Below are 18,214 nucleotides of genomic sequence, written 5' to 3' on the forward strand. Positions count from 1 at the left end.
CGAATTAAATTATCCCCAAACCCCAACCCTCCCCCCACAGACATCGAGAAAATATATAGAGATACGAGTATATCAAATAGCATTTAGAAATTTCTATTTTCAAAATGCAAAATAAGAAATATAAAAAATAAAAACAAAACAAAAAAAGAGAATACAATAAATTCGACACAAATTTTTTAATTTATTTTTAAGATTTTATGGAAAAGAAATTTAATTTTTCTAAAGGATTCCTTGGGGATTGGGCTTTAAGGAGAGGAGGTGCTAGAAAAAAAGATATCATTTTTCGAAAATCTTTTTTAATTTATTTTTTATAATTTCTAGAAAAGAAATTGAATTTTAGATCTTTTTTCAGAGATTGTTTGTGGATTAAGAAATTGAGAGTGGGGATTTATAAGAATATACTCTGGAGAAGAAAACTCATTTCTTGAGCAAGTAAGCCCACACTCTTTTCCTGAGTAAAAGGTGGCAAATTGGTGGAAAATCATCAATTCCTTCTATTACTGTCACACATGGTTTGGGATTCGAAAAGCTTGTAATGGAGTCCGGCCTCTACAGTCTGGGCCACGACCAGATACAGATACTGGATTTGGTGGTCGTCGCCACCCATGCGGAAGAGCCGTACGTGGCGCAACTTCTGTTGGCCATAATAAAGTATTAAGATATTCCAAGCCACCGGCCAGGCAAAGAGCAAGTCGACTACAAAGCATGCGCTACCCAACACTGCTCCATGAAGCCCGAAAATTATTTCAGAGAGTGTGAATCCATCGTTTCTCTGACGGTGTGATGTGCTCCCACTGCATGGTTTTCCCCGGCACTGCTTGCGCAGAAAATTCGCTGCTTGCAAAATGCTGCATCGCATGGCAGCCTGCAAGTGCATCCGGTTGTATTGGTTGCAACCCTCTTTATGCCGTTATTCGGAGTCGAGCTTTTAGCGAACATCGACGCGCATTACCCAGCACTGGAGGAAACTTTTTAGTGCCGAAGCCGAAACTCTTTATTTATTTTTTTGTTATAGCTTCAAGCAGTCATGTTACAGCTTGGATCCCATCCCAGCCAGACAATAGACAATGGAATGCATCAACGGGAGGATGTGACACCGCCTTGGATTGGCGCTTCGAGAGGGCCTCCGAGGCTTGACGGCGGCCTACGGTGAAGCACTTTGAAGGAAGCGGCCAACCATTTAAGGTGTACTTCCTGGCCATCATAGATCCCAGACAGTCGGACATGCTGCGCTTGACAGCGATTCAAATGGATTTGCAATCAGCGATTCCGCTGCCTCTTCTTTCCCTTCCCTCTCCTCTTCTTGGTCGTCGTCCGCCTTCTCATTGGGGCATGGATCATCGGGGACGACCCCTTCCCTTTTCCCCTCCATTGGTGTCGACTCCTGACCCCCCCGACTAAACAGCTTTTCCTTGAGCCTCTTGAGGAAGTTCCGAGGTCCGGCTGATGTCGGGCGCACCACCACAATCACCTTGGTGGCCACACTGTGGATGGGGCCAAAGGCCAGAGCCACCACAGTGCAGGCCAAACAGATGACGTTGTAGGGCATGCTGAAGTCGGGCGTGGGCAGCGAAACGATCAGGGCTTCGGTGTGCAGGCCCAGCACATACGATGGGCGGGTAGCGTTGAACGAATGGGCAAAGAGATGGCCCTCCAGGGGCAGGGCCGAGTAGTTGGTGCCCATCGGCAGGGAACTGGAGACAAGGGCCGCATTGATGTAGTGGCCGTGATTGGCATCGGGAGGATACTCGAGCCACTTGAGCACCAGGTAGTCCACATCGATGGTGATCAGCGCCGAGCTCTGGCCGGGCAGCAGGAACCCAATCTCCAGGTGGGTGGGCAGCTCCCGCTGCTTACCGGGAGCGTAATGGAGCAGCTTGAAAGGCAGCGTCTCGCGGCCGTATTCGTGTCGGCCCATGGACCGACGACGGATATTGAGGGTATGCAGATAGGCGTGCACATACCACGGTATGAGCTCCTGCACCACGATTGGCAGCGGTGCGTAATGCGAATTGGTCACCTCCGTGACGATGCGTCCCCGCTCCTGGCCTTGGCCTAGGAGATAGCGATGCACGTAGATGGGCGGCGGGGCGGGCTTCAGACGGTTGCGTCGCACCTCGCCCTTGGGCGCCAGCCAGGCGATATTGAACAGCCGCTCGCCCTGGTCCTGGAACTGCTCCTGCATGTCGTACACCCCATAGAGCACTGTATATCCGCCCCTCGTCGTCTTCACCTCCGCGGGCGGGAGCGGCACCAGCTGGTAGCGGGCGCCGAGCTCGTTGCACTGCACATAGATCTTGCTGGTGGTCGCCAGCTCGCAGTAGCCGTTGAGGCCCATGCCGAAGAGGCGGCGCAGCGAGAAATCGTTGCCGCTCTGCTCGAGCAGGCGGAGATCGTAGACGAGATTCGCCGTCTGCGTCAGCTCCAGGATGCAGTTGTCCTCGTCGTAGTCCTGACACAGGGTGCGCACCTTCAGGCCCAGCGAATGGTACTTGGTGTTGTGCACATAGCCGGAGTTGAGCAGCGAGGCGAATCCCGAGGCACTACCGCAAGGTAGCAGCTTCTTCCAGGGCGTCAGATTCTCCGTGCAGACAATCTCCCGCGGCAACGAGGCGTAGCGCACAAACGTCTCCCGATTGGCAGGCATGAACTGTGGCCGCAGCAGATGCCTGGGCGATATGCTGTTGGTGTTGTCCACAAAGTTGAGCGAGGCGCACAGGACGCCGGAGAAGACGTTTGCAAGCTGGGCCCACTGCTTGTCCACCGCCTCGTCGGTGAGATTGGGTCCCTTGAACCAAGCCCACATCTCGGCCCCACTGGTTGCCTCAACGATGGGATAGCCCCAAGTCTCGTAGCGCCACAAGCCCTGCGTGAGGCCGATGTGCAGCTCCTTTACATCGAACTGCTGCAGCAGCTCGGCAATGACGCGGGGCGTCAGCTGCGTGTGGTAGACTGAAAGAGCCACGATTATAGGGATAGGATACAGGGCATTCGGTGACTATGCTACTCACGGTTCTCCTTCTGGCCGTAGTGCCATCGTGTGGTAAACTGGAAGTACGTGTTTACATGATCGCCGGATAAGGGACGCACAACGAGCTCCTCATGGAAGTGCTCGTCCTTAGGGGTTGTCTGGGCTAAGACACTGGCAAGCAGAAGGGCGACCACACACCACAGATGTACCCAAGACATCTGAATGCGTATTAAATGAGCAGGGCAGTTGCAATTATGAAATTGCGGCAGATGCAAGATGCAGATGCCAAAGATAAGAAACAGCGGGTAAGAGCAGGGTTGATTTCATCATTTCAGAGTTGCTTTGCTTTATTTTCTCGATGCATCCGCGATGGTCACACTGTATTCCTGTATTCTTTCGCAGCATCCATCTCAAAAATACTACAAAAAAGTATAAAAATACTAGACTTTCTAGGAGCGAGCTAAAAATTCGTAACAATCTGGATGAAAACCTCATATACCCCAATTTGTATATGCTAAAGGAGTAGAAATATACTTATTTTTAATTTAGTTTATTCTACTTTCATGTATATGTACATATATAGTAAATAGTTTGATCATCTGTATCTCCAGGATCGATTGCTATACCGTATTTTGTTATCCCACATCGCGTCATCTGGTCTGGCCTTGCTTTCCTCTGCGAGGGAAAACACACTAAAACATTTAATATTTTCTTTGTTTTTCATTTAAAAAAAAAAACGTCAAACTTGTCAATCAAATTGAGGAATATAATGGTCGGTCACACTGATTTCGTGACACGTCTAGCGCACCTTGCAAATTTTATACTTTTCATAGTATTTTCCAGTATTTTTCAAGACGCGCTATGGAGTCACCCTCTTGTCCAATGCAGCAATGTATAAATCGTGTAGAAATGCTATTTTGAGCCTATTTCGTGATCAGCATCGAGTGTCGGGAAAAAAGGCTTGCCAAAAAGTGCATAGTGGTGTGTTTTTCACACTGGCGCTTCCATGGGGCTTATACGAAAAAAAGACGGACAACAATTTTTTAAACGCCCACATTTCCCCTTCAGGTGTCGCTTTCGGAAATTACATTAAAATGTAGTTCGTATGTAGCAAATGTGTAGTTAGAGTGTAGTTACCATGTAAGGAAATTCATTTAGGGGAAATTGCTTTTGCTTAAACCTTTTTTATAAGCAATGCAACAAAGTTGAAAACTTATTTTAAACCAGTCTTGGAGGAAATCGATTTTTCAATCGTATAAAATAATGAGTTCAGAGCTGAGAGTCCTAGCTACCTAGTAATTTTCAACCGAATATCAGAAACGAGAAATATGATCAAACTTGAATACAAATAGTTCGTCAGTATATTTACGGTATATTTTGAAATTTGTGACGTATTTTCGGTATGTTTCCGAGGGTCGGACCGTATATCTTATCGATATGTCCGCGGTCACACTGCTCGAGTCATAACAAAAAAAACCATGAAATACTTCGGACGTGCCCTCCAGAGTCGCGGAAGACCGTTATCGTGTGTGCTCTGACTGTGCTCTCTGAATTTATTTTTGGTCATCTATTTTTTTGCCCTGGTACAACAAAATTAACAATGAACGACGAGAAAACAAGCAAAAACCCAACAACCAAACATACACGATAATCAAAATCAATTAACGCCCGTCAATAATTATCGGAGAAACGCAGCAGCGAGCGACTTGTATGCAAAAATGTTTGCTGCCTGCAAGCAGCAAATGGATGGTGGAGGGGGCAGAGAGCAGAGCACGAATTAAATGTTTATTCGAAGGAGATTCTTCATAAAATTGGAACATTTGTGGGCGCACGGCAGGGGGACGGGACGAGACGGAACGCAATGCAATGAAACGATATTTCCCTTGACTGACTTGACACATTTTCCCCCCCATTACGATTGGGAGTGGAGTTTTTCATTCTATTAACTTTTTTGTTCATTTAAATGCGAATATTCGCCACAACATATATATATATATGTATGCCATATATACGTACATATATATATATATGAATATTAGTAATATTAGATATGAATCAAAGGCTGGGGAACAACAACAAAAATGACGAAACGTTCTTCTTTTTCCCCCCCTTGGTTCGGTCGGAAAAGAAATTCGCGGAAGACACGACAACGACGACAACGTTGAAGGAAAGATTTTTACTCGCGTCGCGGTATACTTCAACTGTTTTTGAACTTTTATTGCGTGTTGCTCTTGCAGCCAGAGCGCCAAGCGACAAAACCTCTGCCTGGCGTGAGAGACGGAGATAGATGCGAGAAACGTGTGTTGGTGGTTGAGTGCAAAACGGGAGAGCAAGAGAGAGAGAGAGAAGGCAGTGGCAAAGAGAGCATGCGCTCGAATGTTGCTTTGTCTCTGGATGTATATAAGTGCGCGCGCGTGTGTATGTGAGCGAGTGTGTGTCGCTTCACTTGGCCCGAAACTGCGACGTTGTTGCGCGCTTTTCGTTCGTGTGTTCACCGCCGCCGCCGTAGACTCACACACTGAACAGCCGCTGCTCTGCTCTGCCGTGGGCCCAATGCCATTGTGGTGCTGTGTGCTCTCTCTCTGCGGCCATTTTCGCCGAGGTCTTGTCGCTGTGTCGCCGTAACAGAGGAGCGGAGCGGAAGCGTGTTTCCCCCCCAACCTCCACCCTGCATTCTTGTCTGCTGTAATCTCATTCCTTAATACAAATCAACGCAAATTACAGATAGATATAAACGAAAAGAAATCTAAAAAGGCCACAAAATCATACATTTTGCATATACACATACACATTTAACGATAAAAGAGAATAGCAAAAAACAGACAAAGTGACAAAAAGAAAACAAGAACAACAAGCAAAAGTAACGGCGAATTCTCGGAACGCAGCAAAAGCCGCAGCAGCAGCAAAGGCAGCGGAGCACAAGCCAGTCGGCAGCACAGCTCCGCTGCTCCGAAGCAGTCATCAGAGAGAGGGAGTAGTGTGGTGAGCGCTGGAGAAGGGAAGGAGAGAGTACTAACAGAGTTGGAGCCACCACGCCACGACACCCCCGCGCCCTGCACTGCCCGCTGAAAAAGAGAGCGCAGCAACAAATATAAGCACATTACGACGCGACCTACTAAGAAAAAAGGTGATTTTTTGTTCAATTTCTATCTTATTATTTACCTCTCTTGAGTTTCGTTTTAGTCTTTTTTAACACCTAAAGCCCTAGATATAGTCTTCTGTAGAAATTCGAGTCTTGAATAAAATGTAACTTTTCTCTCTTTGTATCGCTCTCAACTTCACTTCCTCTTGCGCTCTCGCTCAGCTAATTCGCCGTCGATTTTTGTAGTTTATTTCATAACTAGTTTTTTTTTTTTTTTTTTTGTCATAATCACATGTTTTGGTTGCACCCCAGCCCCACATTCCCTGACCCGGCCGCAAACCCAAAATTCAAATCGATTTTGGCTCCAAAAACATAAAAAATACTCATTTTTCGATTGTCTGCCATTTATTCGCCCATATTTGCAGCTTTGTGGCCGGCGCTCACTTTCGTTGGCGAGCCACAAAGCGACACACATCGCGAGAGCACCACACAGTGAAAAAGAGAGAGAGCGAGCGAGAGAGTAACAGCTGGTTAACAGGGAGCATTTACTTTACAGCATTGCCAAAAGTGTGAGTGAAACAATAAAACATTGCCCAACAAAAAAAAAAGGATTGTAAAACCAAAATGTGTGCATTTTTCAATACTTTGATTGTTCTTTGTGGGTGGGGTGGGGTGGATAATTTCATCTTATCCCTAGTACAATGAGAGCGAAGAGACAGACAAAGATGACGTCATGTGGGGGCCTGGGATCCGACTGTCGTTTGCGGCTATTTTTATACGTGCGAGAGTGTATCTCGCCGCGTGAGTATGTGTGTGTGTGTGCATTCCTCAAATAATTTTGCATTCTATAATGGAAAATAGCCAAAAGAAAAAAAGAAATGGCTTTGAACGGCAATGTCGCACACACACACACACGCACACATGACACATACACACATGCACGCAGGCAGACGCTGCTTCTTTCTGGCCTGGCAACGCTACCTCCGTAAACGTGGTTTCCGCCAGCCCCGCAACACACAGCTTGTGCGCTGCTACCACTCTGGCGGCCCTCTGCCGCGCTTTTCGAGCTAAACGCTTCGGGCCGTGCTGGCGGCAGACTGAATGTTTTCATACATTCAAAATTTCAACGAACGGTACTGTGGTCGCCGGCCGTCGTCGTCTCGCTGCCGCCGACGTCCGCTGTTAAATTCGCCGCATGCCTCGCTCATTTGTGGCTTTGCAGTCTTGTAGCTTGTGGCCCTCGCTCACGCTCGCGCTCTCTCTCTCTACTCTCTCTCTCTTCACTGATTTTTATTTTTCTTTGAAAGAAGTTTCTGGTAGCTTCCACACTTATTAATTTTACATACAAATTTGTGTATATAAGGATTAACATAAAGCATTTTTTGTAATAAATATAAAATATAGACAAAGGGCAGCTTAATTTGCATGTTGGCTGTCTTCCGTTTAACAAACACATGCAGCATATCATACATACATACATACATTCATACAATTTTTCAAATGAATGTACATATCTATGTGTAAAGCGATTGTGTCAATTTTCCTCGTGATGTAATAGATTTTTTGTTTGTTGTTGTAGGTGCGGCTTCTTGTTGCCCTCTCGCCCGCTTACGCCGGGTTGTTCTTCTGGCATATTCCACCTTTTTCCATCCAACGAGGTCAGACCCCCTACACACACACACACATACATACATACATACATACACTTGCAATAGCAGTCAACCCTAAAAAAATCGCAGTTTGCAGCAGTTGGTTTGTCTCGTTTTTGCCCATCTGCCTTTCGGGCTACCTGTCAGCAGCGATCGTTCTCCTCCGCCCCAGCTCCTGTTTCTTCTGCTGCATCTCTCTTCCTCTTGTCACATGTAATATGTAACTTCCGGCTTGCCCTCTCTCTCTCTCCCGTTCTCGGGCTCGCTGTCTGCATAAATCAAATGTTCGATGCCCGCATGTTCGCGATGCTATGTACATGCATACATACATATGTGTGAATGTGTGTGGGTTATCGCGTATTGCTGCTGGTTCTGCTCTCCCTCTCTCAGATTTCTGTTTGTTTTTATACTATTATTAAGTTGTTTTTTGTTAATCTACTTCACACCCTTTTAGTACATTTTGAAAGGAATTTCGTGTTTTAAGTGCCGTTATTTTACCTGATCCAAAACTATAAGTTTTGTTGTTGTTGCATTTTACAAGCAAAGATACGCATAGCATATAAAATTCATTCGTAAACCACCATAACCTCTCAACCGAAAGAACGGTTTATTTATTAAAATTGTGTGCCAATATTCATAAATTAATTTCATCAATGGCGTGCGTTGAATATTGCAAAAGAATTTACTAGTGTACGTACATATGTACATATATGTAAATGTGGTACCGAGTGTACATATGCATGTATGTGTGCATGTACATAATATGTATGTATGTATGTGGTAGATGGCCGCATTTTTCGAAAAATGAGACCATTTACATAGTAAAATGATGGCTGCTTTGTCATAACCTTTCTACCCCTTGCCTACCCGTTGCCTCCCTTGCTCCACCAGCCCGCCGTCTCCTACGCAAATATGATTGATGTAACTGTGTGTTGAGTTTGCATTTGCGTTTGTTTCCTTTTGTCTATAAATTAAGGCCCATTAAAATTAATTAAGATATTGACCCAGTTCGTCTGAAAGCGGCACAAATGGACAATTTACACTGTGACGTCATGTGCACTAGAAAACTGCATTAACATACTGTTACAATTTAGAAATCAAATTGCTTTATCTAGAGCACACTGAAAGTGGGAGAGTGGAAGAGCGGGAGAGCGGGAGAGAGATAGAGCGAACCTCGTGGGTTAGAGCAGCGATCGGTGTCTGAGCAGCGCGCAGTAGCAACAGCAGCAGCGCTGTGGGCTGCCTGCTGCCTGCCGCCTGCTCATTCAATTGATTGTCAAGTTTATAACTTAACATCGACGTTGCTGTTGCTGCTGCTGCTGCTGCTAGTGCTGCCAGAGGCGCTTCTTACAGCTGTTCTACAGCCGGAATTTGCTCTCTTTTGTGGTTCTGTTAGGGAGGGAGAAGACGAGGCATGTGATTTGCGATTAGAGCCCCTATGTGCACTTTTCTATCTGATAATTGATTTCAAAATGTTTTAAGGCTAAGCGTAAGCGTACGCGCGCACTCTCTCTTCGCTTCGCTTCTCTCCTTGCTCTTTCTCTCCTGCCGTGTGAGTTTCATTGTGGCTCTGCTTTTGTTACTCATCATCACCTGCTGTTGCTGTTGGCTGTGTTTCTTCTCTTTTCGTCCCTAGCAATTAAAACCCAACAGTGTGAAACCATTTCGTCTGGGCACAAAAAAAAAAAGAAAAAAGAAATGAGAGAAAAACGAACGGTAAAACCAACTTGTTTTTTTGGCAGAGCAGCAGCACAAACCACGTCTGTGTGCGTTTGTAAGTGTGTGACAGGAGGAGATATGTATGTAGCTGGTGATGTCTACGGCGTCGCTAACTAAACCAACACTGTGAAGACTCTACCGATCAACTGATAGGCGTTTTCTCAAGATAAACAGGGGAAAAACGGTGCGAAATATCTGCCTGAGACACTCACTCGTAGAGCAGCAATTACGATCAATATCTTTATGGTCTTTAAATGCGTCCCAAAGCGGGTGTCCACTGTGGCCCGCTATTCGTCTCTCCTCTTTGATCATTTCGCATACTACAATGAAATTTCATTGATTTCAACTTTTACTTTCTTGCTTCTAGCCGCAGCAGTAGCGCTGCCAGCGGCAAACAGCATAACTGTAAATGTTTTTGGACGTCTTCTTTGGTCGCTTTCGCTGCCTTCTTTCGAGCAGCACCAACAGCAGCAGCAGCAGCAGCAGAACAAAAAGAGAACAGCAGAAAATCTCTGGCCCGGCCCGGTGCGGTCCGGTCCGGTCCGGTCCGGCCTCCCCCTCACTATCGACGGACGCGTATCTAGAACTGTGTCAGCCATGCGAATAGATTTCGCAACGTGCAGTGAAACCACCCACCCCCCCCGCCTTCGTGGTGGAGCCGCGATTGCAGCTCTGCCAGTGCGTACACACCACGAAAAGAGATCAATGCCGATTGTCAATGCGCTGTTGTTCCTCGGCTGTTGCTGAGTGCGTACACACCACAGAAACCGGCGGATTGTCGCTGGTCAACTGTCGCCAGAGCGTACACATCAATTGAACTGTCTGCGGATTGTGTGTGTGTGTGTGTGTCCGCTTTCTTCGAAGGATTGCAGTGCAGATTGCAGTGCAATCTGATTAGCTGTCATTCCCAAACACACTAGGAAAACGGATTCGTATAGAAATGTAGAGCTAAAAAACCACAAAAGTAATATTCGTGCTGTCTCCAAAAACGGAAATGTAGCAAAGTCATTCCAACGGTAATGCTATTCATGTGGGAGCTGCTTCAATGTTTCAAGGTCAGCCACAGACACAGCGACAGCGGCAGTGGCAGTGGCAGCGTTAAGCCCGAAACCATGTCTGGCTTTGTCCTACCTGTGATTCGGCCACGTGGCAGCAGAAGCAGCCATGATCCCAGACAACGACAAACGAGCACGTTTTCGCTTGTGTATGGTTGCGATGTATCTGTGTTTGTGTCTGTGTCTGTGGCTGGGTGGCTCTCTTTATCCTATTGGAAATACTCTACGTTTTAGAAGGTTTAAAAACTTAAAACAATTATGATAGCGATAACATTCTAGTATTCCACACATTTTGAAGAGTGTTCCCCCTTTCTCTAACCCACCGCCCAGTCACCAAAAGAGGCTCCAACAAGCAGTGTTGTCCTATTGAGCGGGTAGAGCATAACTGTCTGGCAGTCTCTTCTTCCCCTACTTCCCTTCTGCGTATAACGGCTAATCATAACAAATCGACAGCTGTCTCTGTCTGTCGAGCTGTGGCCCCGATGTCTGCCTGTGTGTGTGTGTGTGTGTGTGTGTGTGCGTAGGACCTCGAAATGTCAACGACTTGGTTCTTTGTTCTCCTTGTTCTTGCTGCTGTCTTCCTTCCTTCGTCTTCGTATCTCTGGTTCGTGATTTCTTATTTCGGCCACAGACGAAGTGAAGAAGATTCTCGTTCAATGACATCTCCAAAACGGGACTTGGGGGCAACACACTATTAGGGTTGACGCCATGTACAGGCCAAGTACTAGTACACACACACACATACACATGCATATACGAATTCGTATTAAATCGTAGTGTGCAAGTTGGCCCACATTTTTGGAATGAATGCCAGACATTTCTCAGCACTGGCACGTACGCTTTAATATTGTCCAACGAAAAATATGAAGTATTTTCCTGCATGCATATTTTCCTCCTTCCACGCTGATCATCGCCTCCACAGTCTTTGTATATTTTATTCTTAAATGAAAAACTCTGCACCTGGATATACGATAATTGTTTGTATCTTTATTTTTTCTCTGGTTGCAGGCTCCTTTTTGAGGTCGAGAAACACTGACGAGAAAGAATTGAGGAATATCTTAAACCACAACAAACCACAGAAAAACAAAACAAAAACTAATTAAGGACTATTAAGAGGTGAGTACCTGCCCAAAAAGGAGGGGAATAATTTTGGTTAGCGCTTTTCCTGGGCATGCAGCATGCAGCATGCACCATCTTATCGATGCATCGGCCATGGTCAAGTGCAGAATCCAGCCACAAAAACACACGCACACGTGCACCTCTCTCTCTCGCGCTCTCGCTCTCTCTATTGCCAAAACGATGACGCACTTGGCTGCGTTGCCGGTCTCTCTCGATCGTCTCCCTCTGTCGAATGCTCTCTGGGGAAACCCGTTTTTCTTGAATGTGTGTGTCTCTGCCTGCCTCTCTCCCTCTCTGTGCAATTCCGTGGCTCGGTTCGGTTCGACAGAGAGTGCTAAGCAATGCATAGATGCTGTAATTTTTGATCGTGACTACTGGGAAATAAGGTTCGTCTCGAACGCGCGCGTCGCCAATGAGGTCACAGTGAAAACTCTGTGTGACTGTGACTGCGACTCGTGACTCGTGAGTCGTGAATGTGTGGGAGATGAGATCACTGGAGGAGGACGAGGAGTGACTAACTCTTCTTCCAACGAAGAAGAACGGGGGACTGCCCTCGATACACGCGAGTGGCTGTGGGTGTGGGTGTGGAGATGGAGCTAAATCCAATGACGAATGGCCAGGGTAGGGGGCTATAACATCCCAAAGGCTGTCATTGCCTTGATATTTTATGTAACATTTTGCAGTGTTTCCGCTTTTACCCAACACTGCGCTTGACAGCTGATGATGGCAGCGGCACCCAGCTGTGGGCGACTGAACAATGGCAGGGACCCGAGACCGAGACCGAGAGCGGGACCCAACGGTGGAGGTGGAGGTGGAGGCGGTTGCATTGAACAACTGGTGTGTCCTGGTTTCGTTTTGTCTGCCGCTGACACATCCATGTCTCTCGTTCTCTCCCTATCTCCCTCTCTTGTGAATATTGTGTACAGTACACTTTTCCGCCAAGAACAGGGCCACTAAATCGTGTATTAAATCAATAAAAATGTGTGCATGTACACATTTATGGGGTATGCCTTCTTTTGGCACATCCATTCTCCTTCACTTCGAACAGGGTCACAGTTTTTAATTGCTACTTAGTCATTGTGTGGCATCACTGCAACGTGACTGCAAGGACATCCCACGCACATGCACACGCACAGGCACCTGTTGGCGGTACCCCGTGATGTGCGAAAACCTTTTCCGCTTCCGTTGCCGTTGCCACATTCCGCACTTAACAGCACTGGCTGCAGCCTGGAGCACATGTGACTGTCTGTTAGATGACTGCCTGCTGCTGCTCGAGCGATGGAGGGGGACAGCTGTCGCCTGCAGCTGATGGCGAAATCCGCCGTTGGGTCATCTCCTCCATCGCCCGCACACAAAGCAGGAAATTTCAATTCAAGATTATTCATGGGAAATTAAATGGGCAATACTATTCCAAACAGTTCTGGATATACAGTATGTAAAGGCTATCAGTCCTGAAGTATATTAAATATAAAAAAAAAACGTCAAGCACCATCAAATATAACTGGAAATATTTGTTCTATTTGCATTTAGGAGTTAGTCATTCGTATTATCTTGAACTATCTTGGAGGGCAGTTTCCGTTCTAAGGCTTATAGAAGGTGAAATATTTTGAAATATTTTTAATGAACAAATGTGACAAATTACTTTTTTTTAATTACAAATAATACGTAATAAAAAGTTTTTGCAGAATAAAAATGCATATATGTAAATGAAGACAATTTTCGGGACTTGGAACGGGAGCCTCCCCTTAAACCGATGAGGGCAGCTGCATGATGCGCGACACGAAAAACTATACATAGACATAGGCATAGAGGAATTATAGAGCAGACTAAATATACATATGTGTACATGTATTCCAATAGTATTTGGCATCCTAGGCTTGGGCTGAGGTTCCATTGAGGCTTCAAAATGCAAAATGGGGGGCAGATAGCAGAAGATATGCGCCGGATGATAACTATGATATTCCCGTACAATTATTTCGATGTACACATACTGCTGTCATATAATTAATATTCGTTTCTTACGATTTCTGCTACAATCGATCAGAAGGGTTTTATCTTGCGAAAACAATGTTTTCTTTAGGTTTTCTCGCAATCGTTTGATCAGCTATTTTGGTTCGGTTTTGAATGAATTTACGTGGAAAACCCTATGATAAATGTTTAGATGTGCAACGCTCTTCATGCCACTGCCTCTGTTGTCGCTCTGTTGCGCTCGTTGTTACTGGTTCTGCCTGATAATCGTGTGTCCATCACTCGACTCGAAAATATGGAGCGGAAGCCGCGCCACACACAAACACACAAACACAACCCTGGACTGGGCGTATGGCGGCGTACCATTTTTATGGTTCCGTTCCCCCCTTGTCGCTGTCGAGCTCACGTACATAGCTCACATTTCGAAGAACCCTTTCTCGTATTACAGTTGTCGTTCAGCCAGATCCCCACACCACACGACACCACATAGATAGAGACAGGGAGAGACAGGGAGAAAGAGAGAGAGAGAGAGAGAGAGAGAGAGAGGGAGAGCACCTCCTACATATGTATATGTACTTGTAGATATATTCCTGGTATATCGGAAGAGATATCGTGGCTACAATCAGTTTTGAGGAATTGCCTTGATTGGTTTTTAATGCCAATTATGAGGCATCATGCGGGTAGGGTAGGGTGTGTGCCTACAACAAAATGTTTATAATAATACATATGTATGTATATTTAATGTGCCTGCCTTCTCATAGATTTATTCAAATAATGAAACGAACGAGCCAGCGGCCAAAAATCAACAGAACACGGTAGAAATAAACCAATAAAAACCATGCCCGACGAATGGGTGGGCAAACAGTCGTCGTCGTCGTCGTCGTCGTTGCTGTCGCTGTTGTCGTCGTCGTTTCTGTGGCGGCCTTGAACCTGAATTTCGCAGTTCATTTGCGTCTCGGCCGCTCTTTATTGTTGCCTGCCTTCAATTATTAATATTAGTATAACGCCTTTTGTTTAATACACCCATACACCCATTCTCTGCTACTCTCCGTCTGTCTTCCTCTCGCGCTGAACAGAGTTCGTGTACCTCCGCTGATAATTGTAGGGCCATATGTCCCAGGGAATATCCAAGAACCAACCGAGGAGCGATTAAAATCGATCTATCTATATATTATATTTGGAAGGATCTAGGATCTCTGATAACACATCAGTACCGAGCGAGGGGCGCTGCTGCAAGACACGTGATACATTATGCCCTCGCTGATAATTGTAGAGCTTTATCCCAAGGGGTATATGTACGTACATTACTTGGAAGGTCTAGCGTCCTGCGATCCGATTGCAAAACCAACCGAGGGGCGCTGCCGCATAGTGCGTTTTAGCTGTTATCCTACACGGTTTTCTTTTAGTTCTTTTTGTTGTGGTGCCTTTTGCGTGTGTGTCTGCCTACGTTTTCGTTTTTTCACACATTTTTCCCCTCTTGGCTTCTCGCGCACCTTTGTCTCCACTGGGTTTTGTGTGGATGTCGCGCCTCTTGGGTTAACGAACTGCATTTACCATACGATACGAGAACATTATATGTATGTACCATATGTATTTACCCCCGTGTGGACGGACATATCTAGGGGTGTCTGCCTCTGGCTCTGGCTCTGGCTCTGTTACTGTCTCGGTCTCTGCGTGAATTTTAAATTCAATTTCGTTTAAAATTTTTCGACTGCACGTCTGCACGCCTGCATGTAGTACATACATATGTATGTTTATTTATTTGAAGCATTATCAGAATTCCTGCCCCCATGGATGCATTGCTAGAATGATTTTAATTTCGATTTCAACACAAAAACATTTGGGTGAAATCATCGAATGCTTTGTAGGATTTTTTGTGGGTACATTTTTAAAATATTTAGTACTCGAATTCGAATTTGAATTCGATTCCTCGTTTATTGAAATTCAAGCAATGGACGACGGCGCAGCATTATTTGCATTTATTGTGCATTTGTGTGTTCCCTGTGTTCTCTCGCTCGATTTTATAGCTTCCTATTTTTGACCCACGCTGTTGTCGAGCTGTTAAAAATAGCCAACGATTCCGATTCCGATGCCGATGCCGATTCCGATGCTGATGCCGTGAGCCGTGGCCCAAACAAAGCGTCTCAAAAAATGTGACTGCGTCATTTGAGGAGGGGCAACACTGACACAACGCGCACATGTATGCAGTACGCTACGTGCACACACTGGTATGGTGTGGTCTACGCGATGACGCACCTGTGCCAAAAGGGCAGTTCTCTCGTAGGCTTTCGTCCTGGCCTTCCTCCATGAGATACTCTCCGAAATGGTAATATCCATAGGTATCTAAAGCTCCAAATGGTATCATCTTTAGATCAAAATACTAAGCAAATACGAACGAGCACAATCAGCGAATCATTTGTTTTTTTCTGATATTTGATTCATTACAAAAAAAATGTCTTTATTTTGCGCAAAATAAAAGTGTTTATCCAGGGAAAATGTGTGTGAATACTAAAATAGAGTTTAAATTTCTGCTTTTGTGGGTCACCTAGAAACTGGAGACACAGACAACACCCACACCCACACCCACGCGCACGAAGAACACTCTTCGGGTATAAATATGCGTCGGCGTCGTCGTCGTCGTCGGCGGCGTCTTTCACTTTCATTTCGTATACGAATGACAGGCGTTGTATGGAATACCCTCACTTTTAGAACAGAAACAGAATGATAATAACGACCCAGAATTGATTCCGTATAGAATGTTTATTTTCCCTATAATTGGAGAGTTTAATCTCTTGACGATTTCCCATTAATTCTGTATCGCATTACTGGATTTTCACAATGAATCACTGTAAAGCGATCTGCAGTTGTTGGGGTGTGGGGGCGTGAGACACAATCTACATCGTCTGTACATAAATACATCCGGCCAAGCGGCCCAACAACAACAACAACAACAGCTTATGATATATTTGTTATCTGTCTCTCTTTCTCTCTCTCTGGGTGTCGAACTTGCAACCGGAAAGTGTTCGTGGAATTATGAGAATTTACTGACAAAAAAAAATTGTATTGCCAGAGAGGCACCGGATATGTCTAGAGGGGGATTGGGGACTGCACTTTTCATGGGGGAGTGGAAAAACCTTGACTTTTTCGCACTGTGTAAAAACACTGATAATTGTACAACACTGGATGTTGTAATCAGCTGAGAGCAACAAGCAGTTCATTCATATATAGAACCCTAGTTGCATCTCCCTGCCACCATAGTCGTTCTTCATATATCGGCTCCTATATATACATATGTTATGTATAGTCGTAGTCGTGTGTTCTCTCTTTTTTTTTGTTTTTTTTTGAATGTTTTGTTGTCCTAGATGCCAGGGAATCCGGGTCGAGGTCCCATCTCTCGCTACTCTGCCAGAGAAATAATATTTCCGTCCGTACCATATGTATGTACATATGTGTGTGCGTGTATAATCTTTTAATTTATGGCAATTTGCTAATTTACAATAACAATTTAATTTACACATTGCTCCAAAAATAGCACAGCTTCTGTGTCTGTTTCTGTGCCTGTTTCTGCTGCTGTTGCAGTTGCACTGCTTTGCTTTGCACTGCTTATTCTGCTATGCCGCTGCCGCTGCCGCTGCCAGAGCAAGCGAGATGGCCAATGTGCAGCAGCACAAGCAATGTCAGGGTGCATTTTATTGCAAGGTGCGACACTCATCCTGTTTTGAAGCAAATAGTGTGGGGCGAGGGCCTCACCTTTAATTAAGCCACTTTGCGTGCATGCGTTTGATTTGTTGATGCTTGAATGACGGTGACTGCTGCTGCGTCGACGCTGTGCCCAATTGGCAGTGTGTGTGTGTGTGTGTGTGTGTGCGTGCCAGTTTTTCGAATGTGCGTCCTTGACCGAGAAGCTGCTGCTGTGTGGCGCCTGCAACTCCCAAAAACACCTCGCCCCACGCCCCCTCATCAGCTGACGATCCTAGCAGTTGTTAACAGTATGTATGTACATTATGTTATCAAAGCCCGCTCTCTTCGCTTTGAACAGGCGACAGAACTGTCCCGCACTAAGTAGCTAATGCAGATTACCGAGCTGTATTTTCGAGTGAAATATAATCCTCCGTTCCAGCTGTCTGTTAAGCAGAGGCTTACAGCGTACGCAGCTGTTATTAACAGCCCACAGCTCACAGCATACGCAGCTGTTATTAACAGCCCACAGCTCACAGCATACGCAGCTGTTATTAACAGCCCACAGCTCACAGCCGCTTCTGGCTTAACAGCATTGTTAACAGCTTGCACTGCTGCAATTGCAGTAACATTACAGTGTTGACAGGCGACCCTGATGTCAGGTGGCAGGATATCGATACGATAAAACGATTGACCTGACGGACCATCAAACGATATTGACCAATATTCTGTCAAAATATGTGACTTTCAGAATTTCCTTTGCTGCTTTGCTGCCGGGGGGCGCTTCGGAAAGCAGTAACTAATTAATTAATTAATTAAACAAACAACTAAACAATACATTTTCGGCTCTACTATCTATCGATCTACTTGCAGACTGCTAAAAGGAACAACAACTCTACAGATAAACAACAACAAAAACCCCAGGAGAAGAAAGACTAGAATTAATCATAATACCAATAGTTTAACAAAAAAA

At 45.5% G+C, this 18,214-nt stretch overlaps 1 protein-coding gene and 2 long non-coding RNA genes across 3 annotated transcripts; 1 reads left to right on the forward strand and 2 right to left on the reverse strand.

Annotated features, from left to right (window-relative positions):
* Positions 1–964: 964 nt before the first annotated feature.
* On the reverse strand, positions 965–3,360 carry LOC6597722 (GPI transamidase component PIG-T). Its single transcript, XM_002022958.2, has 2 exons — positions 3,012–3,360; positions 965–2,952 (listed from the first exon to the last, which is right to left on the reverse strand). The coding sequence occupies exons 1-2, from the start codon at positions 3,187–3,189 to the stop codon at positions 1,202–1,204; spliced, it is 1,929 nt and encodes a 642-aa protein (XP_002022994.2). The 5' UTR covers positions 3,190–3,360; the 3' UTR covers positions 965–1,201.
* Positions 3,361–6,034: 2,674 nt separating this feature from the next.
* LOC113566283 lies at positions 6,035–18,210 on the forward strand. The gene is made up of 3 exons (XR_003409039.1): positions 6,035–6,098; positions 11,485–11,592; positions 18,115–18,210. It is a non-coding gene; the product is annotated as an uncharacterized LOC113566283 (long non-coding RNA).
* Positions 6,404–7,108, reverse strand: LOC113566284. Its single transcript, XR_003409040.1, has 2 exons — positions 7,035–7,108; positions 6,404–6,898 (listed from the first exon to the last, which is right to left on the reverse strand). It is a non-coding gene; the product is annotated as an uncharacterized LOC113566284 (long non-coding RNA).
* Positions 18,211–18,214: the final 4 nt, after the last annotated feature.

The sequence above is a fragment of the Drosophila persimilis genome, unplaced genomic scaffold (assembly GCF_003286085.1).
Source record: "Drosophila persimilis strain 14011-0111.01,24,50 unplaced genomic scaffold, DperRS2 tig00000653-arrow-arrow-pilon, whole genome shotgun sequence".
In the NCBI taxonomy this organism is placed as follows: Eukaryota; Metazoa; Arthropoda; class Insecta; order Diptera; family Drosophilidae; genus Drosophila; species Drosophila persimilis.